This window comes from Canis lupus, chromosome 25 (assembly GCF_048164855.1).
Source record: "Canis lupus baileyi chromosome 25, mCanLup2.hap1, whole genome shotgun sequence".
NCBI classification, from domain to species: domain Eukaryota; kingdom Metazoa; phylum Chordata; class Mammalia; order Carnivora; family Canidae; genus Canis; species Canis lupus.
Window position 1 is genome coordinate 31,048,875 of NC_132862.1, and position 26,497 is coordinate 31,075,371.

The following is a 26,497-nucleotide window of genomic DNA, read 5'->3' on the forward strand; positions in this document are numbered from 1 at the left end:
TTAATAACAAAACTCCAAAATACATTTCAAAAAAACTGACAAAACTAAAGCAATAAGTGGACAAATCTACAATCATATTTGGAGACTTTAACACCCTTGTCTCTTGGTAATATACAGAACAGGTAGACCAAAACAAAATAAAACAAAACCAGATCTGAAAAATGTGATCACCAACTTGACCTACTTGATATTTATAGAACACTGATACTAGTATCTGCAAATACATGATATTCTTTTCAAGTGCACTGGATGCATACTTAAAATATACCATAAAATGGGCTACAAAGCTCTTTAACTTCAAAAGACAAAAAATTCTTACTCTTCCCTGAGCATAACAGAATTTTAAATTACAAGTCAATAACAATAAGATATCCAGAGAAGCACAGAATACTTGGGAATTAAACATTCTGTTGATCTATCTCTGTTAATATTTGCTTTATGTATTTAGGTGCTCCAATATAAATGTTTATTATAAATAACACTCTAATAATATCCTAAATACCAAGAGATATCACAAGGGAAATTAGCAGTATTTTTAACTCAATGAGGATGAAAAAGCAACAAAGCAAAAAATTAGTTCTCTGAAAAGATTAATAAAATTGGCAGAACTCTAGCAATATTCTTTTCTACCAAGAAGAAAGACAGAAACTAACAAACAACAGGAAAGAAAACAAAAATGACAACATCAAAAGTAAAAAAGGAGGTATAACTACAGACCCTATAGACACTGGAATATCATAAATTTTACAGCAATAAATTTGGCAACTCGGTATATTTGTACAATGGAATACCTAAGCAGACTCCTACACACAGAACAACATGGATAGATCTCACTGCTATTATCTTCCGGGTGGAGGGAGAACAGGCACAGAAGAGTACATACTGTATAACTCTATGATGTTCTAAAACTGGCAAAGCCAATCTATGCAGATAAAATCAGAGCACTAATGGCAGCTGGGGCAGAAGGTAAAAGTGTGGAACTGAAAGCAGAGGCACCAAAAATATTTCTGGGATGATGGAAAATATATATTGTAGAAAGTCATCATATTGTACACTTAACACCCCAATGTATACAAATTTACCTCAATGAAGTTGATTTTTAAGGAAAAAATATATCAATAAAAAATGCCAAGGTAGAACTGTAATATATATAAATGTAAATTCAGTCCAGAATTCTTAAAAATTCTTCAAAACATACTTCATTTCTATTATATACCTTCTTAAGAGAATATGAACCATAAACTATGGGCCAGGAAGTATGCTGAATGCTTTCACTTATTATATCTTGCAAAGATGGTTATGTGTCTTACTTAACTCATTATAAGGTCAAGCACAGTACCTGAGGAGACAGCTGTGTTACAGCGAAAGTAATAACCCTGGAGCCAGAAGACCTATGTTCAAATAATGACTATATGTGATCTATTAGCTTTGTGACCTTAGACAAGTCACTTTTAAATTTCTTCATCAACGACTGAGTTGATGTGAAGATTAAGGAATATCATTTTAAAGTATCTGGTAACGCACACACAAATATAAGTTTTCTTACCCATAGGAAGTGTTCAACAGACACTGATTAAATGAAGAAATGAAAGAGATAAGCAACCACTTGGACAGAGATACATGCAGACAGGAAGAGACAGGGGACGGCATGTTCCTTCTCATGTTTGGTTTGGTTTTGGTTTTTTTCTTGTGGAGGGTAGAATAGGGGCTTCCTGGCATGACGACTTAATACCATGTTCCTATCATGAGCAGTAGGTACAGTGAGTAGGATAGGCTGGAGGTTGGCTGACCTCCCAGAATGAATATACTTTCCTTATGACCTGGACCACAGCATTCTGGGCTAACAATCCCTTGTCCTGGCAAGGAGCATGAAAAGGGAGTTTTTTACCTGCCTACCTAGGACTCCAAGGGGCTTTACCCAGGCTCATAAGAGCTGCAGCGAGTCTTCTATTATTGCAGACTTTTGAAATGCCAACGTAACCGATAACCCACTGTTTACCATCTTCCATTATTCCTCATCCTTAGGTTTTCAGAGGTTGTGCTCTAAATGAAACAACCAGAGCAGAGATCATCTGGATACAGTGGCAATGAGTAGAGCAATAGCTTCATGAATGCCCAGCAGGTTGATTTTCTGTAGAGTTCCAGGGAACAATGACAATCTGACAGTACTCAAAAAGTATATGAGTATAAAAATCTAGAGGGTGACTACAACAGAGGTTCATAGTGAAGACCTGAGAAGTCATGTATCTTCACCCAGATACGGAGCCACTGGTAGGGCATCTAGAAATGTAATACTAATTCACGCTAAATGTGTTATGTCACCTGACAGAGGGTTCAACAAAATGCCCTGGGGGCATGCAGACGAGATACTGAACGAAATGGTGAGGGAGGAAGCAGTATTGGGGAAATACTCTTGAAAAAGGGGACGCCTGTGCTGAATCCAAAGCTATGAAGGAATTACTTGGGCAAAAGGCATTCCAGGCAATGGCCACAGCATGTATGATGACTTGAAAGGGTTGGATGGTGCCATCTGTGGAGAACTATAAGGAATTTCATACAGCTGGAGCATATGGTGTGAAGGAACAATGAGACTGTAAAGGCATAGGCAGGGTCTTAAGAAGGACCTTTAAAGTCAGGCTGAAGGAATTTACATTTTACCTTGACAATGAAGGGAATCCACTAAAGGATTTTTTTTCTTTGACTGGGCAGGCCAGGTGCCCCTTGTGGTGACCCTGGCTCTCTGAAAGTGATGTGAGAGTGGAGGGCAGGGGAGGTACAGAGTGCAGCTTCTGGTGAAGGCCTTGTGTGTGTGTGTGTGTACGTGTGTGTTGTTTCTTATTAATGCAAGTGAATTTTATTTCCCTCACATCTCGCTGAAGAGAAGGCTGCTCCTTCCATCACCTCTCTCCTCATGTGCTCTCCACCTTCACATTTTTCTTATGTATTAAAAGAATCATTCAGTGGCAAGATTACATAAAGCACACTGGATTCAGAGGTGCCCTGCTGGCAAATACTAGCTCAAGTGTACAGGTGCACAAGTATTTTCCTTTGTCTCCAACTGGGTCCAGGGACAGCGTAAGCCACCAAAGGATTTTAAGCAAGCACTACCAAAATCAAATTAGCATTTTTAAGAGACTATTCTGGCAACAGTGTGGGAAACAGATTGGATGGGAACAAAAGCAGAGACGGGGCAAGTAGTGAGGAGACTGATGTGATCCATGCTGGGTATGGCCAGAGATGGCAGCACGCAGGATGGAGAGAAGATGTGTTAGATACAGTGAAGAGGTAGACTTCTCAATACTCATTCACTAGTTCACGTGAAGGTGAGGAAAAGAAGGAACCAAGCTTGACTCCCAGGTTTCAAGCTTAGATGTATGAACGGACAGGCAGGCCTGCTGTTCAAGGAGATGAAGAAGTCAACCTGCATTTGAAAGTATAAAAAGCAATGATATTGCACTCCATTTTAAAAGAAAAATTAACACAAACAAAAGCACAGGCTGCCTTAGACGGTATAGTTACACATCTCTGAGAAAAATCAAACACTTAAATTCACAGAGAGGAATAAGTCAGAGTTAAAGAAATTCCTGTCTAACATATGTTGATGAATGAATAATCAAAGAATAACAAGAAGGCAATTCACTAACAAGAGAGCCATCTACTGCCTTACAAGGATAGTGCAGCAATGAAATGCCACAAAAAACGTGAGAGAAAGCCAAGTTTGTGACCACTTCACACTGTACATGTATTCACAGAATATCTGAGTCCTCCTACAAAAATGTCCAAGTGGTTAGCATTTTTTAGCTAATAGCCAAATATTTTAGCTTGCTTGTTTCTCCTAAAAACATCAATTCAATTTATATAATCATTTGAATTAGAACACTTACCTGCCATCATTGCTATCATACTGGCTTTATAGACATTAGTAAGAGATGCAAGTTCTCCTGTTGCTAAGATGGTTTTGAGATGAGCCTCCCCACAGGCCTTGCGAAACTGACGAATCTCATCATACAGGGCTGGGGGAGGAAATAATTGAAGCAGTTACAAAGCAGGCAAGTGATAACATAACTTGGCAGCCATGTGCAGCTGGTAGAACCCATCTCGGATTTAGGAAACATAAAACATTTGTCACTTTCTAAAAATCACCCCAATTTAATATCGCCTAGAGCATTCTGTTGCCGTTCACATCCTGTTACAAGAAATGCTTAGTTTGTTACCAGGAAACTTTCTAAGCCCCTGCCCAAGGTCCAGAGCCACACAGCTTTTAAAATATCATTATAATGACATGCAAATCACAAATAATTTCTACCTCTCCCATATGTTGGTTACTTACGAGAAAAAACACATTTATCTACCATATATGGGGGTGTGCCACTTTGCAAACTAAATAAAAAAAATCCTCAGGTCCTTATTAATACTTCCATTCACACATAATAAGTTCCCTTGTTAGAATATAAAGCAGGCCTTTCCTGAGAGCTCTGTTAATGACAATAAAGATGTAACAGCCTTCCCCATTATCTGTTTAAATATCTGACTAAAAAGCATTGGCCTAGCCAGGTATGCTGGATGTATGTGCACAAAGCCAATTGTAGAGAGATTCATAGGTGCAGTCTTGAATCTATTCACCCCTGAACATGGTACCAAATCTGGCTTTTGATGGATCCACTAAGCACCCTGAAAACAGCTTAATTAAAAATACACATACACCCCCAAAACCCCCAAAAAACCTATACTCAAAAACAAAAAAAGAATCAAGGGGGGGAACAGTTCATATTCAAACAAAATCAACAGAATTTTAGTAAACAAAATCAGCTTAAGGAGTATGAAAAAAATTTTTAAAGATTTTATTTATTTATTCATAGAGACAGAGAGAGAGAGGCAGAGACACAGGCAGAGGGAGAAGCAGGCATCATACAGAGAGCCTCATGTGGGACTTGATCCAGGGTCTCCAGGATCACGCCCTGGGCTGCAGGCGGCGCTAAACCGCTGTGCCACTGAGGCTGCCCCAATGAGTATGAAATTTTTGAAAAATTACTTAACAGAGCCTTCTGTCATGACACCAGTAGATTTGGCTTTTTACTCTGCATCAGGTTCACTGCACTTGTTCGCTGAACTTGGGTTATTACCACACACTGTTGCATAGTATCAGGACTTTTTTGTTCCTCTGTATAGGTGTATATTTTAGGATATACACCTATTCAGAATACATAAGCACATGGTCTAAACTGAGCAGGAAAGAAACATTTATAATATGGGATAGGGTTAGGGTAAGCAGTTTTGAATGCAGACACGAGACTTCCTTATCAATTCATGGGTTTACTAAAGTCCATGTAAAAGACTAAAAATTAGTCACAAGTCAGCAAACTCAGTCAAAACCATGAAAATTCTATCAAGATGAAGAAGACCTGGCATCTCAATCCCAGAAAACCTGAACTCAACTTGAAGCTCAAAGGGAAAACTGAACCCAAATAAAAGCAAATATTCTATTACAGGATGCTTGGTAAATTTTAGTGTTTGTCACTGTCAAGAGACGGCATCTACAGGTTTTTCAAGAAAGGACTGCATATTTTCACAAATCCCTAATAATCAGTGGCTTGGAGCATTAGAGATGATCTAAGATGCCACACTGCCTACCTCACCCTGGGCCATCCTACCCAAATCGTGAGAAGTCATCTCACCTACACATCCGATATGACATGTGTGAGAGTGGTATAGGCAGGAAAGACTATGTGGCAATAACAATTTATATTCTTTATATTCTTTTAGCTCAAGGAACGAATCTTGGATGGAATAACACTTGTCTAGTTACTCAATCTAAAAACAGAAAGTTGTTCTCTAAGAACTAGTGACAAGGAAATCTCTTGATCTGAAAATTCAAGAATACTAACCCAGAGTTAACTTGTGATTTAATGATTTTTCTTCCACAGTACAGCATAGCCATAAAAAGCAGGCTTGAGAGTCAGACAAATGTGGGTTTAAAACCCATCCATCCCTTCCTGCATGACCTTGGGCAAGTTATTCTCTCTCAGTCTCAGTCCCATCCTTGAAGTGTCAATAATAATACTTATTTTATAGGGTTATTATGAGGATTAAAAGGGAAGATACAAAGTACTCTATACATTGTCTGGCTCATTGTAAACACTCAGAAAGTTTAACCATCATTCTTAAGCTCAGAATTCTAGTAAAATGAGTTTCAATTAAGGTTGTGTGATAAAAGCCAAATCTGATTCATGGCCTGACCCAACTCCTTGTACTGCACCAAAATCTTGTTATACGGATTAGTGCTTACAATCAGTGAGTCATCAGATAAGGCTTGAAAATGTTTTATTACAACATTTGTTAAGGTGAAGTTTGATCTGTACAACAAAATTCTTAAAACAGTGATCCCAATCATACTTATGAACAAAACTATCAACCTTTTTCTATTACCTTTTGATATCCAGTCAATTTCACCTTCAGTTAAAATTAATCAGAAAAAAAGATGTATTTTACGACTCAATTATCAGCCACCTGGAAGTGATGCTCTGTAATCCATGATCCAGAGTGTAACTGGACTTAAACAAATACATAACCAGTGTCTTCTCATTCTCTAACTGCCAACTCCTCAAATCATTTTACTAAACGATTTCACCACAGAACAGGGTCAATTTTGCTGAGCAAGTATCTTAATCCTTAGAGTTCAACACTGGGAAGTTGTTCGTCATTTTTTTCTGTTACTATTTTGCCCAGAATATACCAGAACAATTCAATAAAAAGCATACTGAACCTGTCCTTTGTATAATGTGACTGGGCTCTATCAGGCAAATGTTTGGGCTTCTGGATCTTACTAAGCGATGCAAAGATGACAATGCAGTCAGGACGTTCATTAGTATGACTACAGCAGCATCACCAATGGCAGCAGATCCAAGAGTCCCATGACCCAGTGGCCACTGGCCATAGTACCTATGTGGCCTTGGTGGCAGCACCAGAAGTAGCCTGATAACCACCCTTCCCATGTCACATCCGGCTATATTCTCTGCTCCCCAGTCTTTCATGGTCCTGCTTATTTCTCAAGCCTGGTTCTCCTGGCTTCTTACTGACTCAGTAAGCTACTCTATGTCCTCCCAATAGATGCCTTTTCAGCTTAACTTAATCTGAATTGGTTTCATTAATTTTCAATTCATAATTTTAGTATAACAAGCATTTGCAAGGCTGGTATAGTGTAGGACAAGAGCATGGGTGCATATGAACGACCTGGGTTCATATGCTAGTTCCAAAACTAATCTGCTGTTTGATTTGGGCAATTAACTCTTAAACTTTGTCTCAGTTTCCTCTTCAATAAAATGGGGATTATAGAGGTATGCACACCTCATAGAGTTCTTTCAAGCATTAAGTAGGCTAATATGTGTAAAGTGCTAAGGATAGTATCTGGTACATCGGTTAATGCTCAAAGAATGTCAGATTATTTTCCTGTTGCTGGTGGTGCTGTTATTGTTACTGCTGAGTGCTTATTAGGTTCTGACCTAGAGGGACTTAACAAAGCAGGGGAGACTGTGACCTATGTTTCTAAGAAAACATAAACACAACCTCTTTGGGGCCTAGAAAGCAGGCTGGGGGAATAATGTTTACTACATCACAAACTTTTTTTAACCTGGAGCCCATGTTCCCAGACTCCTGGGATAAGAGTTTTGCTACTTGCTAGTTATGTAAATTTATAGGAATCATTCCATTTTCCAACCCTGATCAGTTAGGGGAGCCTAAGTTTGCTCATATATTTTTGTGAAGATTGGATAAAATAATACATTTGGCCAGAATAGAACAAAGCAGTTAATAGGCATTTACTCAGTCAATACTAGATTTCCAAACTTTTCCTTATATAGTTCCAGGAATGCAAAAGTAACTTTGAAAAATTAAATGGAGCAAGCACTGTCTTAATATTTATAAAAACAAAATTAGAATTTACAAATTTAACCTGTTAGAAAAATAGACCACTTCACTCCAACACAAACCATGGAAGCCACAGAAAAGCACCAGTAGTGTCCAGGTAGTTTTAACCACCTTGGCATTACAGTGATTGATGACATATGTAAATCCAAGTGACTTGATGGCTGAAATGTAACCCAGTCAATCTCAAATCATAATTTCTTTTCACTATAGATGAAGGAAATAATGGAAAAACTAATGGGTGGATTTTCCTCCTCATCAGCAGGAAAGGACAGCAGCGGCATGTGGGTTTATATAATTGCTACTGGAATATACATGTGGAGGAAATTATAGTGGAATTAATATGTTCAATAGACCCTCTTCCCAAAAAACTCTTCATGAGGAGCAGCTACTGAAAACAATGAGAAACTCCCTAAGTTGTAAAGCATCTTCCTTCTAGAATGCTCAGTGTTTTCTACGTATCAGTTAAACATCCCTGTGGGGTAGCTGACAGTTACCTCCACATTTTATATGTGAAAAGTGAAATGCAGAGAGATGAATGACTTGCCAAAAATCTCCTCACAATTTTTTGTCTCTATTGCACCAAACACATACATGTGGGCAGATACACACATGCTGTCGTTAAAATACATTCTCAAGGAAATAAACTGAAGAACGTCATGTAATAGAGTAATCAAAACCTAGGACCTAAACGGATGTCAACTCCTATTTAGTTCAAATTACAAACATTACAGATGAGCATTATAATCCTAGGACCTGATTTTCATTCTTGGAGGGAAAACAAAGTTGAGGAAATTGAAAAGTTCCAGAATAATTCAGAAGCATAAAATAATTTTATGATTCAATATGCTAAAAAAATTATTAATTGCTCTATCAGCCTTCTGGATGGAATCAGAACAGCACACTATGTTATAGTGAAGTTCACTTGTCTGAATCAGGACTTCTCTGCACTTGCTTACCCACTAATTGGCTGTTGTCATTTGGGAAAGTTACTGAACCTCTCCAAACATCATTTTTCTACTCAAGATCTGACAGAAGATCTTTACTTTTGGGGCTCAAAGACATCTCAAATCCCGGGAATAAATGTAAATGTAATTATTTAAATAATTATGAAGGTAACCTATTAACTGTTTTTCTCTTGGCTCCATCTTTAATAATAAGCAGTTATAAAAATGAAGATACACTTTGACTTGCTCTAAAATGTTATATTGTTAGAATTAAGACCAAACAGCTTCTTGTTATTGGTTTAGAAAGACATTTTGGAACTCTATACTTTGTAGTAGCTCTCAGCCAGAGAGAGGTAGGGGAACAGAGGTACTTTCATTTGCACACTGCCATGAAGGTGGATGTAAGCTTGGAACTGGCATGTCACTGGGGTCTTGGGAAATTCTGGGCTCACATGCTGCCAGATCAGGGTCAGGGGTGGTTATCCTCATCAGTGAGGGCTGGGAGTTCTGGAGGACGTGGTGAACTCAACCAGCCTGACTGTGCAGTACTGAGCCAGGGAGATAGCCTGTGTGGTCAAGAAACTGTTACATACAAGACAACTGATCAAATAAAGAAATATACTGAGGACGATGGGAACAAGATTTCTCATGACAAGAAAGAGGGGCATAAATATAGAAAGGGAAAGGGGAAGAATAACCACATGATGTTGGCTTATGAGGAAGTCATCGATGTGAACTTACGGTTTCTACTATGGATGATAGATAGACAAATAGATATAAATGCATGTGTGTTTATACATGTTCATCGTGTATATGTGAACATTCACGTGTTTCCTAGATCTGTCCACTGAAAGGGCTTAGAAACAATAGCCTTGCAGCAATGAGCCCATCTAGCACCCAGATCTTGGTTTCTAAATACCAGTCTTCAATGAAAAGAAGCAGAGCTCTTGGAAAAATGGCTGATTCCAGGGCTTGGGCAGAGAAAGTTAAAGATAAGCCTGAAATATTTTTGATAAGAATTCAAGGAAGTTCTCAAAGAATAATACGAACATATCAGAAGGACAGAAGAAGGGATCCCTGGGTGGCGCAGCGGTTTGGCGCCGGCCTTTGGCCCAGGGCGCGATCCTGGAGACCCGGGATCGAATCCCACGTCGGGCTCCCGGTGCATGGAGCCTGCTTCTCCCTCTGCCTGTGTCTCTGCCTCTCTCTCTCTCTGTGTGTTACTATCATAAAAAAAAAACAACAACTATAATTCATAAAAGAAAAAGGACAGAAGAGCCATCTGAAGCAGCTCCCACTAGCCAAATCTGAGAAAATCTGAGTATTAAGATAAATAATGACAGTAATGGATTATAACTAGTTAAATAAAATAGAATTCCATGAGTTCTTACAAACAGAAAGGAAGAAAATGGGAGAGGAGAAGGTGACACTAGTAAGTATAGAAGAAATGCTGGAATTAGAAAATTGCCACTTGACAACAGAGTAATAACTGAAGAATTATGAATGAATGCTAAAACTACTGAATAAACGTTAGATGAGGGATAGGATATTAACAAAGTCTAAAAATATTTCCATTCATATTCTGTATTAATTAATTATTAAAACACAAAATATTTATTAATTTTACAATGGAGAAACTTGCCAAAAAGCATCTTTGCCATTTAAAAATTAACATAATGGGACAAACCAATATCTTATGATTCCTGAAATAATGCACTGAGAAGAAATGAGCGAAACATCTGTGGTATTTCTCCCCAAAACATATAACTTGAATCTAATCATGAGAAAACATCAAACAAACCCAAAAGAAGCATATTTTACAAAATGACAGGCACCTATTCTTTTAACTCAAGGAAAGACTGAAGACTGTTCTAGATTGAAGAAGTCTAAAGAGGCATATAACAACAGAAACCAATAAAGAACATTATTGAGACAATCTGCAAAATTTAAGCAGTCTATGGATTTAATGGTAGTATGATATCAATGTTAATTTCCTGATTTTGATGGTGCACTGTGGCTTGGTCCAAGTGTTCTTGTTTTTAGAAAATAAACACTGAAATATTTATGAGTAATGGGTTGACAGGTCTGCAACTTAATCACAAATAATTAAAACAACAATTACATATACACAATTTTATATATATGCACACACGTACATATGTATACACAAAGAGACAATAAGAAGGCAAAAGGTAGATAGAGCAGAATTTTTTTTTAAGACTTTATTTATTCATGAATGAGAGACACACAGAGAAAGAGGCAGAGACACAGGCAGAGAAAGAAGCAGGCTCGATGCAGGGAGCCTGACATGGGACTCGATCCAGGGTCTCCAGGATCACGCCCTGGACCGAAGGTGGCGCTAAACCGCTGAGCCACCGGGGCTGCCCAATAGAGCAGAATTTAATCATTGTGGAATCTCAGTGAAGAGTAAACAGTTGTGTGGATGATTTTTACAACATTTCTGTAAGTTGAAAATTATTCAAAAATAAATGTTAAAAAGACATGTTTCACTACACTATTGTAATTTATTCAGCATCTAGATATTTTTTTTATAGAAGGGCTTTCGAGATTATCAACTGTTCTGTTTTTTAAACAAAAAAATGATTATATATGGTACATATTATTTGGTAACTTGCTGTTTTCCCCTTGAAATATCACATACATCTTTCCATATTAATAAATATAAGTTTGTAAGCACAATTTTTAATGGCTGCATAATCTCCCATTGCATGGTTATAAATAATTTATTCAATCATTTTTCTATTATTGGATACTTAAGGTTTCAGTTTTTTTGCTATTACGAACAATACTTCAGTAAACGTCCTATGGTTACATCTTTGCATACATCATGACCTATTCCTTAGAGCCTTTATTAATTTTTCTGCTCACATACTTCCATGTAATCCATGTTCATTGCTAAAAATTCAAACATTACAGAAACTCAAAATTCCCCATTTAAAAAAAAAGAAAAAAAAATCTTGCATGTAACAGAAAAATAATAATCAGGAAGGCTATTATAAAAGATGACTGACAAATGAAAATGGAATTCAAACACCATGACTGCAAATTAGTCAGAATAATGCAAAATACAACAAAACACATACCCCAGAGAAGATGCTGGCATAGTGATGTCACATTAAAAACCTGATAATAAATGTTTTGACTTTTAATGAGGTTTTCAGGAATAGCAAAAGTGGGTGTACTAGAAACCCAGGATATATTACACTGTTGATGCATAATCAATATAGTAGCACAACCAGCAGAGGAGTTGTCTCCTATCTGTCCCCTCACATCCCTCCTACTAGTGCCACACTGAGAAGGAGGAATGGAGGTCGTAACCTGACCTTCTGCTCATCCTTCCCAGCTGAAAAACAAGTGAGGCTGTGTTGACGGAGTGTGTTCACTGACAGGAATCAGAGAACCTAGCCACACTGGGAAAGGCCTGTGTGATGAGAATGTAGATCCAAGGAGCAGAGGGGGTCACGCTGCATCTGTTTTAAACAGCATCCCAAACAGTTGACAACTGACTCTACCTTCTGCCTCCCTGTGTCAGCAGGAACTTGCATCTATAGCATTTTGCTTTTCTCCATTCAAAATTATCTTATTTGTCTCCAGCTTCCACCTATAAGGAAAGTATATTCTTAATCTTGAGACTCCTGGCAATCAGTTAAGTTTTCTGGAAAAGCTCTGCTATAAGACAAAGAAAACTATGTTACTAGTAAAGCTTTCATGAATACAAATTATGACTTAAGTAAAAATCCAAGTGTTTAAAGACTATGTTTCCTATCTAAAAGTCATAAAGCAGATTCCCTTTTATATTTCATGCTATTCAAATACACTTAAAAAATAATTGTTAACGAATATATCTAAGCAATTATTTTTGAGTACCAGGAAGATGTTCAACACTGCACAAGAATGGCCTGAAAATAACTCTTAAGATAATTATATGTACAGTAAAACACTTAATATAAATTGTGCAGCAACCTTTGAAACTAAAAAAGTCACAAAATGTTCAAGAACAGTTTTCATCCACCAATGCAACTAATTAATCTTGTAAGACTAAAACAGAGATGAGCTAAAACACCAGGTAGCAAAAGTAACCTACGAGAGATAAAACACACACATTTTGGTCAATAGTATTTGAAGTTTTAAAGAATCATAGCCTAAATACAAAAGCCATAAAAGTCTACAGCTATCATAAGTATCTCCAGAATTTTTCTGTTATAAACAACCCCCAAAACCGAGAAACCACAGATTATAGATTATGTGATTCCTCTCCAAACAGTGTCTATAGATTTAGAGATTGCTTTTCTCATAAGATATTATGATTAAGAGCTCTATAAAACAAGGAAAAATTCCAATTTCTTTTAAGAGTTGCTCTTTCTACCATCCTTCTTGTGTTAAAATAAGCAAATAAGAAAAACAAACTTCTGGCCTGGATGCAAGATTTTTCAGGATTCACTTCATAAGACACAATGATCGGCACTGTGGTGTTGGCCCAAATATTTCAATCTCTTGCCCTAAAGCTCTTGATAGCATGAGGCATGTACTCCGCAAACCAAGTTTAGGAGAGCAAGTCAGGGCTGAAGAACCAAAGAGGATAAAATAGGGCTTCGGATACAGGATACAAACAATATTTCCAAGTGCAACACTGAACACAACACACTATGCTGAAAAATGTCACAAAAGAATCCACCTTTTGGGTTGTTTCTGATGATGCTCCAATATGGAATGGGTTTCCAAAAGCCAGTAAAGTCAGCTCTAGGTCCTATATTCAAAGAACTGGAAGATTCTTGAACAAGGCAGAATCTGATAACATTTCCATGTCACTGGTAATATATTAAGGTAAATATATGCAGCAGAGAAAGGTCATAAAAAAGTAAAAAATGAACACCTCTGTATTTACAGAGCATGGAATGCATTTAATTTTCAAAACCTGTTCAATAAGATTTATGAGATGATGAACCCCTTCTGGTGAATGCTTTCTTCAAAGAACTGTTTAAGAAATGCAACTTAGATGTCGACTTTAATATCATCATGAAAAAATACTGTATTATAGGTCCTTATCAAGGGAATAATACTCCCAGACAATGAAAATGCCAAATATAAAATCACAGGCCATTATAGCTCTAAAGGACTGTAGAAATCATTAAGTTTTATCCCCTCATTGGTAGCTTATTTAAATGGAGGCAGAGAGAAGTGAAGTGTTTGCCCAAGGACTAGGTATAAATTAGCAAAATCACAAAGACTAAAATCCAAGTCTTTTAGAGTTCTACTTCATTTCCTCAATACATGTACTATTATGGGTACTTCCCTTAACAACATACTATCAGTATCGGAAGGAGGAGAGAGAAAGAGAAGAAACCACAGCTGGCAAGGAGGGATTCATCTGGGCCAAGCAACGGGATGATAAATTTACATACATTATCTAATTTAATCCCCATTATAACCCTGTGAAGTAGATGCCATTATTCTTATTTTGCAGAGAAAGAACAGAAGACACAGAGAAGTAACTTGCCTAAGACAAAATAGCTGGTAATGGTAGTGCCAGGATTCCAACCAAGGTCTCTGTCTGAAGCAAAGATCTGCTTTCAACCATTGCTAATCTCCCAGAGTTAACCTTCCTTCTTACTCCACAGTATATTTGTTCTGGGTAAGCTCTGGGTCTGGCCACCTCCAGTCATGACCGGCTCACATGCTATCTGTCTGGCTGGGTGCCCCCACCTCTCCTCTAGTCCAGCACAACTTTCCCAGGTAGAGGAGAGCCATCCTTTTCCCAAGAGCTTAGGAGGTAGAAGTCTCTCTGGCAACACTTTCCAGATTAACTCTTTATCCTTAGGCCTTTCTGTTACAGCTAACTGTAGATCCAGGCTAAATAAATGGAAACCCAGAGGAAACACTATTTGTACTAATTAACCAACATATAAGTTCAATAATGTTTCAATTACCCTGCATCTAAACTATGGAACCAAGAACAAGGAGTATGTTTTTTTAAAAGAAAAATAGACGCTCCAAGTTAGTGATTGATTCTCTATGACTATAGGATGGGAGGGAGGGTAGAATCAAAATCACCTGGGGCAATCTTCAAACTACAGGAGCCTATTGCCCTCACCTCCAACACCCAGCTCTGATCTTACATACACTCACAGAAGGGCATGCTAGATTCTGGGAGGAGAGGGGCTGGAGAAAGTAGTTTGAAAATGTCTGTCAGGGAATTCTGAGAACCAGCAATATATTCTGTACCCTATCCAGTTAAAGCTACTGTCCTGGGGTGCCTGGGGTGCTCACTCAGTTAAGCCTCTGCTTTCAGCTCAGGTTATGATCCCTGGGTCCTGGGATCGAGCCCCACATCGGGCTCCCTACTCAGTGGGGCGTCTGCTTCTCTCTCCCTCTGCCTCTTCTCTTGCTTGTGCTCTCTTTCCAATAAATAAATGAAATCTTTAAAAAAAATGTTATTTGTATTCCCTGGAAGGTAGCAGGTAGGTCTTCTGCTAAGAGAGAAGGAGCCTCAAGGTGGCCAGAAGAATTAAAAGCTTGGGGAGAGCAGAGATTTTAAGTTGTCACCAGGGAGAATTCAAGAAGAAGAAAATGAGCCCCCCCCCCCACCCCTCCAGTTGCCTCTTTGAGTTCACACCCGAAACTATAGACCCTATAACAGTGAGAACTGATCAGGATACACTCTGAATGGCCAGGTTTAAAAATGGGATTCTTTCTTTTGTGCTCTAACCAGTGTCCTACACACCTCAGTGCACAGAGGAGATGGACCTGGATTTGAATGTGTACTAGCCGGACAGACATTTCCACTGGTACATTACAAGAAATCAATTTTAGGCTCATATTTTATAGTAAACAGCTAATGAAAGCATGACACTGAAAAATATAATATGTAATCAAATTGAGGCAAATTAAGACAAAATACTGCAGTGAAAAAAGGCTTCAGTCATTGCAGGTTTCTATTTAGAATTAAATTTCTAGTATTAAATGTTCCTTTTCAATTTGTTTTGGGTCAAGAGGTTATTAACACCATAAAAAAGTTAATAGAAAAGTATGGTCTAGGACAAAGATGTATTATTATATTTTGCATGAATGCCTATTATTAGGAAATTATCAGTTCCTAAAAACAACCATTCCTAGTTCCTTAAGGGACAGTCAATTACATCAAAACTCATCTCCTATTATATTTTATTTCCCAATTAGTATTCTAGAGACAAGAGCACAAGTTATAATAGAACATATGCTTCTACGTCTACATTTAATAAAAGACACATCGGGTTTTTTTTTTTTTTTTATCTAACTAAATCATATAGTTTATTTCCAAATTTGTTTTAAATATTACACACATTCATTTTTTTCCCTCTTATTCTGGCCTGAAATCTTAACTGAAATCTATGACTAGAAGGAAATAAGAATCAATATATAGGGAAAAGGGACATCTATTTAAAATAAGTCTTTTATGAGTGAATGCAAATTGACCAAATCTCATATGAACCATAAAAAAAGGAACAAAAATCAAAAGCACAAAAAGATACTTGTGAACTGTCAAGAATTTAAACTGGGTAAGGATTAAAGATGTTGATGAGTATAGTTGGGAGTATAGGACAATAGGAATGGCTGACATATTTTTTTTCTAGATCATTCAGAACTGTGGTATCAGTGATTGTATTATCCCAGAGCACAGTGATGCTCATGGAGCTGCTGAAATCTCTGAGGTGACCTGCTCCACAACTAATAGTGCTGTGCCTTTTGACTACATGTCTCTTTTTATTTAAATATTTGTGTTATTGTTGTTTCATAAGATCCTTTGCTATTAAGCTTTTTAATGTCAGTCCCCATTTAGCTCCTTATTGCAATCTGTCCTTCCATGCCAGAACTTCCCTCAGTCCTTTCCATCTGGGCACAGAAATGTACATCATTTAACTTGTTAAGAATGTATGAGAACACAGTTAACATTCTAAGCTAAAAGACTACATTCTCTGGCCTCACTTGCAGCCAAGATGGCCATGTAATTCAGTTTGAGCCAAGGAGGTATATACAAAAATGCTGTGGGAGACTTTTAGGATAAGACAGCCCTTCTTTCCTGTTATCTGGGAGATGAGTGGAAAGGCTGGAGCTTCAGAAGCCATCTTAGATGATGGAGTGCCCTTAAGTCTGAGAGTAGAAGCCACCCCATCCACTTTGGAAGTGGAAGATCAAAATAGCATAGGTCATTAAGAACTTTTTGGGACTGCCACAGTACCCCTGAAATACCTACCTCCAGATTTTGTATAAGAAAATAAATCCTCAAGTGTTGAAACTACTAAATCTTTGCTACTCTGTAACCAAAAGCAATTCTTAATGGATAAACAATGGAATTAGGATTTATAGAAGATAAGCTAGATGGACCGATGGATAAGCAACACAGAAAGATAACAATGAGACATTGGCAAGTCCAATAAGTAGACTAAAAAAAAAATACATTAAATATAATCCTACTTTTTATTTAAACTTTTAAAAAGGGTGTCAGTTGCATGTGTGTATATATGAAGAGAAAAAAGTCTGAAAAATTGTGCTGTTATGACGTTATTTCTAGGGGATAAGATTATGTGGAACATCTATTTTCTTTATTACTGGTTAGAATTTTTGTTTTTAACAGCAAGCAGGTAAAACCTCAATAATGACTATAAAATATGCCATGTATTTCATATCCACCTATCTAAAGAGACAACATATTATTCTGGTTTTATCTTATGATTTAATTAAAAATTTTAGTTGAACTATTTTTATAATGATTTTTTTGAAGCAGAGAATTGTACTTATCTTAGCTATCAACAAACAATCTCTAATATACAAAATATATTTAAGGCAAAGGTCAAATCTATTTTTTTAATATCTAATTATAAAAACAACAGCTTGTTACTGAAATGGGTGATGTTTTATCATAATCGGTATGATAGTAAATCATGAATCTCAAAGGTAAATATAAAGTAGTATCCATAGGAATTATGTGTAAGAACAGCAGGAGTGAAAACAGACTTAGCAGACTTATTACTAAGTCCACATCCTCAAAATCCACCAAGATTAACATTAAAAAAGGGAAGTTTCTTCCACCTATTAAAATAAACTTTGCATAAATGACTTGCCTAGAGTGATTTATGTATTGAGTAATAAAACACTAGAGAATAGAATAAAAATTAATAATCTACTGCATAGAAATAACCACTCACCTAAGCACTCAAAGGGATCTAAAAAGTTAATGCAGGTGGGCAACTACCTAGGATTTATGAGGGGAACAAGGAAAAGCAATACTAGCCATGTTTTCTCTGAAATTCACCCTCTGATCTGGTGACTTGTAACCTAGAACAATGACTTCCAAAACATGTTGCCTCTTATCCAATCCTCACCGTTTGATTCACGCAGGAAGAACTATGTCTCCCTTTTGGGGAAGGACTTGCACATACCTTCCCACTGGCCCGTCAGCACCAAGGTCCTGTTAATGACCACGTCAATTTCTGTGGCTCCATCTTCCACAGCCAATCTGATCTCTTCCAATCGTGTTTTTAAATGAGTCTGTCCAGCTGGAAAGCCAGTGGCCACTAGTAGAGAGAGAGAAAAGAAAGGAAAGAGGGAAGGAGGATAGGAAGGGAGGGAGAGAGGGAGACAAATTTCAGTTGGTGTATCTCAACTAGGAGTTTCATACAAAACAAAACAAAACAAAACAGCATTTTGATCAAGGAATAGATGACACTAAAGAGCTTCTACACCCTTATCTTACAAAGTGAAGTGCAAAGAAACAGAATGTCATCTCATGATATTGGAGTTAGGATAAATATTAGTATTTTGTTGTCTGAAAAACCTGAAATTAAGTTTCCGTAGAGATGCTCATAAGCAGGCTTTAAATAAACAGAAATTAAGAAAATATGTATCATCACAGTGATAGTCATAAAATAGTAGTTATAGACTTGTCTTGATGGACACTGGTTAATTATGGATCCTACTCTTAATCAAATTGGTTATCACTGTATTCTTGATTTACTCACTAACATTTACAGCTGTTGTAACCAAATGGTAACATAGGTTCTTCTCACTGCCTATCTTAAAATGAATAGCCATATAGATGAGAATAAAGGGAAAGACTGTACCAGGGAAAAGCATCTAATAAAGTCTACAAAACTGGGGCAGGGGTGAGTTGGGAAGAGCAAAACCAAGCACAAATTTCTTTAAAAATGGAAACACAGCTACACTTCAGAAAAACCATTACATTTTTTACATGTGCATCATTAATTCCACTTCCATTACTAATGATAACCTTTTATATTTCCTTGATGTTATTAAATTCCTTGGGTCTGCTATCTTAGAGGGAAGCATGTTTCCCTGTTGTATAAAAGAAAAGTTGAATTGACTGAGGCTGATGAAAAAATTTAAGGTAGCTGCCAAACACTTTCAGAATCTTCACAAGTAGCTTGTATATCAATACTATGTGTTTCTTCTGATGTATCCCTAATAAAATAATCATGTTTAGACTCCTTATTTTAAAGCACCAGGATATTCCTCTAAAAGTACAATCTAATTTTGTATCTATCCATAACACACACACACGCACACACACACACACACTCACCTACACAGAAACTTTAAAGACTCTTCTTACTTTCTTGCCAAGTCCTATTGGGTCTATCTTAAGTAATAATTCCTGAACATACCCTCTCTTCTTTACCTCCCAGGCTTTGGGGTGGCTCTCCTCACTTCTCACATGGACTATGGTAAGTCTCCTTAACTCCCTGTCACCTCTCTCTACTGTATCCACTACCATCCCCCTGACTCATTGCATCATGCAGCTGATCATGATATGCCTTTGCTTAAAATCTTGCAGTATCCCTCCCATCAGCAGAATAGACTCCAAATGCTACTGCCAGACCTGGTTTCCCTATGTGAACTGGCCCTAATCTACCTCTTCCTCTTCAACTCCCAGAGCTCCCCCTTCATCCCAATTTAGATCCAACAATTATAAACTACTTGCAGCTCCCTGTGCATGCTTCTGTGTCTTCACACATGCTAGTTCTTCTAAAATGCCATTCCCTATCTCACCAACACCGTCAACTCCTCCTTCTCCTTTGAGACCCCAAGCAGTTATCTCCTCTACGAAGAATCCCCTCACTCTCTGAGCATCACCAGTCCGTGCAAAATAAATCACCCCCTGCTCAGAGTTACAACTGTACCTTCTGCATATCTTTACTATCACACTTTACATATATATAATACAACATATCCTGCCTGATGTTTTAAACTCGATCATTCCTCCTAAACAACCAAGTTTCCTTAAGGACAGGGATACAGTTCTGTATTCTTGAAAACGAGTATGGTTTGTTACTCAGGAGGCAATTAGATACTGAAAGAATGAGTAATAAAGAAATAATTAAATATATAAAACTTGGGGCACCTGGGTGGTTCAGTGGTTGAGCCTTTGGCTCAGGTCATGATCCCAGGGTCCTGGGATCAAGTCCCATGTCAGGCTCCCTGTAGGGAGCCTCCTTCTCCCTTTGCCTAGGTCTCCGCCTTTCTCTCTGTGTCTTTCATGAATAAATAAATAAAATCTTAAATACACACACACACATACAACTAATTAACGTCATAATATAAATTATATATAAAACCCCAGGGGTCTGAGCAGAAGAGCTAGAAACAGGTAGAAGGACAACAGCAAAAGTCAAAACCATCTTACCCGAAGCCACCGGGATTGTACAGCCTGCAGTCTTCAGTGCTTTTACAGCATCAGACACCCGTGCAGGATAAACACAAACAGCAGCGGTAGTAATGCCTGTGAAGAAAGAATCATAATGGCCTGCTTTATGGGAAGCTCAATTTGCATAACACACTTTTAATTATTATTTACACCATAACACTGGCAGAAATCAAAATGAGAGGAAGAATAATTCTATGATGCTGCCCCAAATGAAAAAGTTTTGGCTCTCTGAAGTCCCTCCTAGTTCTTGAAAATATGGATCATTTTCCCCTTGGACAAGTCATGGAATAATTGTGATTATTCCATGTTTTTCCATGTTTATTCCACTGTATTTTGCAGTCAATATAAGACCACAGTTTCTAAAAACTCCTAAACGGTTAAACTTAATGGCCTCAACTCAATGAAAATATTTGATTTCAAGTAGGTAACAAAATCCAGATTTGTAGAGTTAACAAACAGTGGCTGAAAAAAGTAGACATGAACCTTACGGGGTAGTATAGCAAAATGACATTTAACTGATCGTATTTCCTCTCTTTTAAGAAATAACACAATCTGAATATGGAGTCCTCATTTGGAGGGATAAGCTCTTATATTAAAAAAAAAAATCGAATAGCCACTATAAAACAAAGCAAGAACATAGACTCATACAAAGTTGCTACTCTTTTTCAGCCTCTCCCACAAAGTTGTTACTTTTAACAATGTTGTATAGGTCTATAAGTAGGTGGTGTTTTTATTATCAACTCAAAAGAAACATAATAGATATTTTTCAAAAGCTGTGGAGTTGTTCAGGCCTATAAATTATTTTCAAATTACTTGGGATAAAATACCTGCATTGGGCCTATGTAACATCTCTAGTTGCATATTCATTATGGACAGGCATTTGGGAATCATGAAGCATCCCTCCAGAGAAAGATGTGGCTCCTAAAATCAGCCCAGTGAGAACCATGGCACACGGTCTTGGAAACACCATTTAGTCTTCCAGACCTCAGTTTCCTCATTTAGAAATAGGGGATCAACTCTCAAAGGTCTTCTCCATTCCTAAAATGTTAAGATTCTAAACTTACGGCAACTTCATAAAGTCTTTTCTTTCATGTATACTAAGAGAGTGAATATAACTTTTTTCAAAAGATCTAACCTAATATACGAGCATGCAATATTCCCCATTTGCATTTTATTCTCCAAAGTATTTCATTTACTCACAGAAAATACTTTATGTATGAGATGTGATTATTAAGTAATGAGACTGGCTTTTGCACATGTGGCTAGGGAATGAAAATCAGTATTTTAGAGTCACTAGATAGAAATTTTTCCACACTGAAGAACTGGAAAGAAAAATAAAGAAACTCTCTACCAGCAACTTTAATCCATGATGGAAAGAACTGACCTAAAAATGAGACTCAGATTCTCTCCCTGCTGTTTTTCAGAGAAGAATCTTAATTATTTGTCTATGTACACAATTCAACCATGGATTTTTATTGCTGTTATCATTTTAGCAGCTGAATCTTGTCTTAAGTCCTCTTAGATTTAGTAATTAGTTCTGTAAAGAGGCAAACACAGACAGATTAAACACAACAACATTACCTTTATCGTGCATATTTAAAGCTTTTAAGAGATCTTCCCGGATTGGATACTTGGCTTTATAACAGAGCCTCTGAACATTGGAAGATGTGTCATCCCCTGAAAGTGTAGTAAGATCTATAAAGGTAACAGCTTTCAGGAGCCAAGCAGCCTGGTTTAAGAAAAAAAAAAAACAAGTTTAAAAAAAAATCATTTCCGATTCAGTGAATAGAAAATCATTAGACAAACAGGGGTACTAAAATCTGACATCTAAGGCATGTCATTTTCATATGTGCTATAAGCATTGCTCAAGAGTGACCAATAAGATGAACACTGCATAGAACAAAATAAAAGAGTAGCCTTAAAAAAATTATTTTTCCAGGGCGCCTGGGTGGTGCAGTTGGTTAAGCATCCGACTCTTGGTTTTGGCTCAGTTTGTGAGCTCAGGGTTGTTGAGACTGAGCACTGAGTCAGGTTCTGGGCTCAGCTCTGGGATTGAGATTTTTTTTCTCTTCCCTTTGCCTCACCTCCCAAGCACACGTGCTCACTCACTCCATCAATAAATAAAATCTTTAAAAAAATTATTTTTCTTTCCATAGCTATCCCAAAGTGAAATCCCTAATAGATCAAGCCTCCCCACATGAGACTTCTCTATCTCCTCAACTAGGAGCCCCTGATAGCTACCATGGTATAGGAGAACTTGGGAATAAGAGAATCTCTATCTGATATTTTACCTCCAGCCCTGGGATCTGGGATGAGATATTTAGAAAAGAGTCTCTAATTTCTTTGTCGGATTTTTTTTCCACCTTAATCCAATTCTGTTTTTAAAACAATATTCATAGTTCATAATTCATTCTAATGAATTTCCTTTTACCTTTCAATAGGAATATTTCCAAGGATGAGCAAAATGTAAAATGTCACCCTAAAATATTCTATCACAATATTTTGCCTCATTTGTGAAATGAACTCTGAACACCTTTTAGTCTTGTGATGCACAGCACATCTTTGGTCAGTATACACTGAAGGATATGCTGACCACAAGTACCCTGTGAAACATCCTTTTTGAGTTTTGGAAAATGATTTATGAAAATTAATAGTAAGGTAAACACAATGGTCAAAGGAGGTCAACTCTTATGCCTAAGGACCTCAATAGCAAACACACCAGGTTTAGATGTTATGGTTTAAAAATTAAAATAGAAGACAACCAAAGAAGGTATGTCTAAGGAACTGAATAAATGTGTTGAGGAAATATGCCATTTAATTCACTCATGAATAAAGATGCCTCAAATTCATTTGCGGCTTTGCCACTCAAGAGTGATAAGATTTTTAACTTGTTTGGATAAATGTGTTATCTTTCTTCAACCCGTCATCATCATATATGAATTATTAAAATAAGTCATGGACAGCTGCAATCTTTTAAGTTTAGATGCATCTTGAGCAAAATTCAATATTGCGGCCTTGAGGGAAGAGACCAGGCATTGTAAACTACAGGAATAGAATACTCAAGAAGAAACCTTACTTGCCACTCCTTTTTCACGGTTCTCCGAGTCTGGATTTGTTCTGCACGCCTCAGAACTGCTGGTTGATTCACTTGTATTTTGGAGATCCAACTAAGGTCTAAAGGGGAAAGAAGAACACTTCTTATTAAATATATTCACCTATTTTTCCATGGCCCTTGAAGGGATATATCATTTTACATGAAAACTCTTTTAAAGCTTATGCTTCTTTTTGCACAATTACAAATAAATAACCTTGTTGAAAGAAACCCAGTCATGAAAAGGCATGCTTCATGTAAAATCAAGTACATTTGGAACTGGAAGGACCTGTATTGATTCATTACACAGACACGTCTAACGAGGGAGGAAAATGTTGTGTTACCCATGCCACGTGCCTCACTTCTGACAGCAAAGACTTATTTGTAAGAGCCCAGTGCAGGAGAACAAATGATTAATAAATACCTAAGTGAATTAATGTTGGGGCTTAAAGGAATCCTTGATCACTACCCCCTTACTGACAAGATTAATATCTCCTAGATGCTGATATGATATAGCCCATTCTTTCCTCAAAGGAGACTTTTTCCAAATGTATTAGAAATTACAACATCGACAGAACAGAAGTTAGAAAAAGAGAAAGAAAAAAAACAAGGTGTTCAAAATTCTGGGAGATATCTCTACTGCTTCTGTTTCAAAATGCTCTTCCCTACCTCGATCCTACCCTCTGTCTTAATTAACCATAATTTGTTTTAAAACCAGCCTACATGTTGGCTTTCATGAAAACACTGCCCACTCCCCAGATAGAGCTAACATTTGGATGCTGTTGTACTATATAACTTGTATTCAGTTCATCAAGGAGTCATGGTAAGATGGTGTCCTGTCCTTACTGTATGGAGTCATGATCTTATTTTTGAGTGTCTAACACATGAAAAACACAATGTGTATTTCAATTATATTTCAGTTTTATCCACCAACACTCTATTACATGGGTGACCTCGCAGTAAATTGAACACATACCCATTTATCTTCTATAACTAACATATATATATATAACTTTTATATCCTTCTAATAACCTCTTCTACCTTCTACAACTAACTTCCTTTTTATATCCCTCTAGCAACTTCTTCTTAGAAGAGACTTAAAAAACTACTATGGAAAAGGAAATAGCCCCAATTATCCACAATTTTGCTTTCTGCAATTTCAGTTACCTATGGTCAACTGCAGCCCAAGAACAGATAATCCTCCTTCTGAGGTAAATCAGAAGGCGAATAGTAGCCTGATGTTACATCACAATGCCTATATCATTCACCTCATTTCCTCTCATCAGGTAGGCATTTTATCATCTCACATCGTCACAAAAAGGGTGACTACAATACAAAAGAGTATTCCAGAGACCACATTCACATAACTTTTACTATGCCATATTGTTATAACTGTTGTATTTTATTATTAATTACTGTTGTTAATCTCTTACTGTGCCTAACTGATAAACTAAAATTTATCATAGATGTGTATGAATAGGAAAAAACATAGTATATTATGTTCAATGCTGTCTACACTTTCAGGCATCCCCTGGGGTTGGTCTTAGAGCACATTTCCCACAAATAAGAGGGGACTACCATACACAATTCTCTGTAATGTGGTGGAGAAAACTACTAACTGCATATTGCACTATGTAACAACACAAATAATGATGATGATAATAATAATAATAATAATAATAATAATAATAATAATAATACAGTATTTGTATCCACCATAAAAATAAGACCACATTTCTACAAAAGAATTTGTTTCCAATTGATTCTGCCTATCAATATTAATATTGTAGAAATTCCAAGTCAGAGTCTGAGTGATTAATAATGATATACTTATTTAAATATCACTGAATAAGGAGCAGAGTCTGGATGCTTTTTTTCCCTAATTAAATTATTTTGTTAGCCGAAATCATTTAACAAAACAGGTTTTTAACATTTCAATCCATCTGCTCCTCAAAAGACACTGTATGTTTTCCTGCTCATCTGCTGAGCCAAAATCACAGAGAAAAAGGGAGTCTAAGGTCAAGCAAATGAAACCTGCCTCTTCTTTTGCACCCAAAGATGGGTTCTAGGTAAAGCCCAAAGAAATAAGACCAAACAGATACACCAGACTCATCCTAATTTATAAGACCTATAAGAACCCCTCTCTACCCAAAGGCAGGGGAGATTCTTTTTTATAAAAAAAAAAAAACACTAATAATGAATGGTGATTAGGCTTATGGCAAAGATTGTTTCTGGGAGATAGTAACAATGAGGTAGAGTTGTGTGAAATATAAGGCTTTGAAGCAACCTTTGACAGTGGCCAAAACAGGGACGCCTATCTGTGGGGCAAGGCTTTGAGAGGCTTTCCTTTATCTGTCATAAAGCCCCTCCCCACCTCCTCTCTCCTCCCTACACACACTGCCACCACTGGAAGTACTGCTACTGGAGAGACATCTCAGGCAATCCAAGACTTCACCATCTGGCTCCCTTTGCCCTCAGAGGACCCCTCTTCTCCTTCTCTGCCCCTCCAACCCTGTGGCACAGCTCTCACTGGCAATGATGTCACCTTCTGTCTCTGGATCTGTGCATGCTGGTGGTTCCTTCTGCCCTTCGTTATCTTGCCAATACGGTTAACTCCTCCTCAACCCTTAAGACTTAGTTCAAAGGCCACCTTCTCTGTGAATCTTCTCTCACCCACACAAGTTGAGCTATTCCTTTGCTTCTTTGCACTTAATGCTACCTTAGCGTCTATCTTTAGTGTAGTCCCCTAACTCTGAATGCACTGATTTGTCAAATTGTTTATATTCCCAACAGATTTTTAAAACTCCAAGCAAAGTGCC

The 26,497-nt window shown here is 37.3% G+C and overlaps 1 protein-coding gene across 2 annotated transcripts in view; it reads right to left on the reverse strand.

The window, feature by feature from the left end:
* DERA (deoxyribose-phosphate aldolase) overlaps positions 1-26,497 on the reverse strand; it is a 117,022-nt gene that overhangs the window by 41,352 nt on the left and 49,173 nt on the right. The window contains exons 2-6 of one of the 2 annotated variants that reach the window (XM_072798853.1): positions 23,663-23,760; positions 22,168-22,315; positions 20,566-20,661; positions 18,305-18,439; positions 3,885-4,013 (exon numbers count right to left, since the gene is read on the reverse strand). In XM_072798853.1, the coding sequence (XP_072654954.1) occupies positions 3,885-4,013; positions 18,305-18,439; positions 20,566-20,661; positions 22,168-22,315; positions 23,663-23,760 (606 nt within the window). The remainder of the gene's footprint in view (positions 1-3,884; positions 4,014-18,304; positions 18,440-20,565; positions 20,662-22,167; positions 22,316-23,662; positions 23,761-26,497) is intronic. The other variant, XM_072798854.1, reaches the window with a different exon arrangement.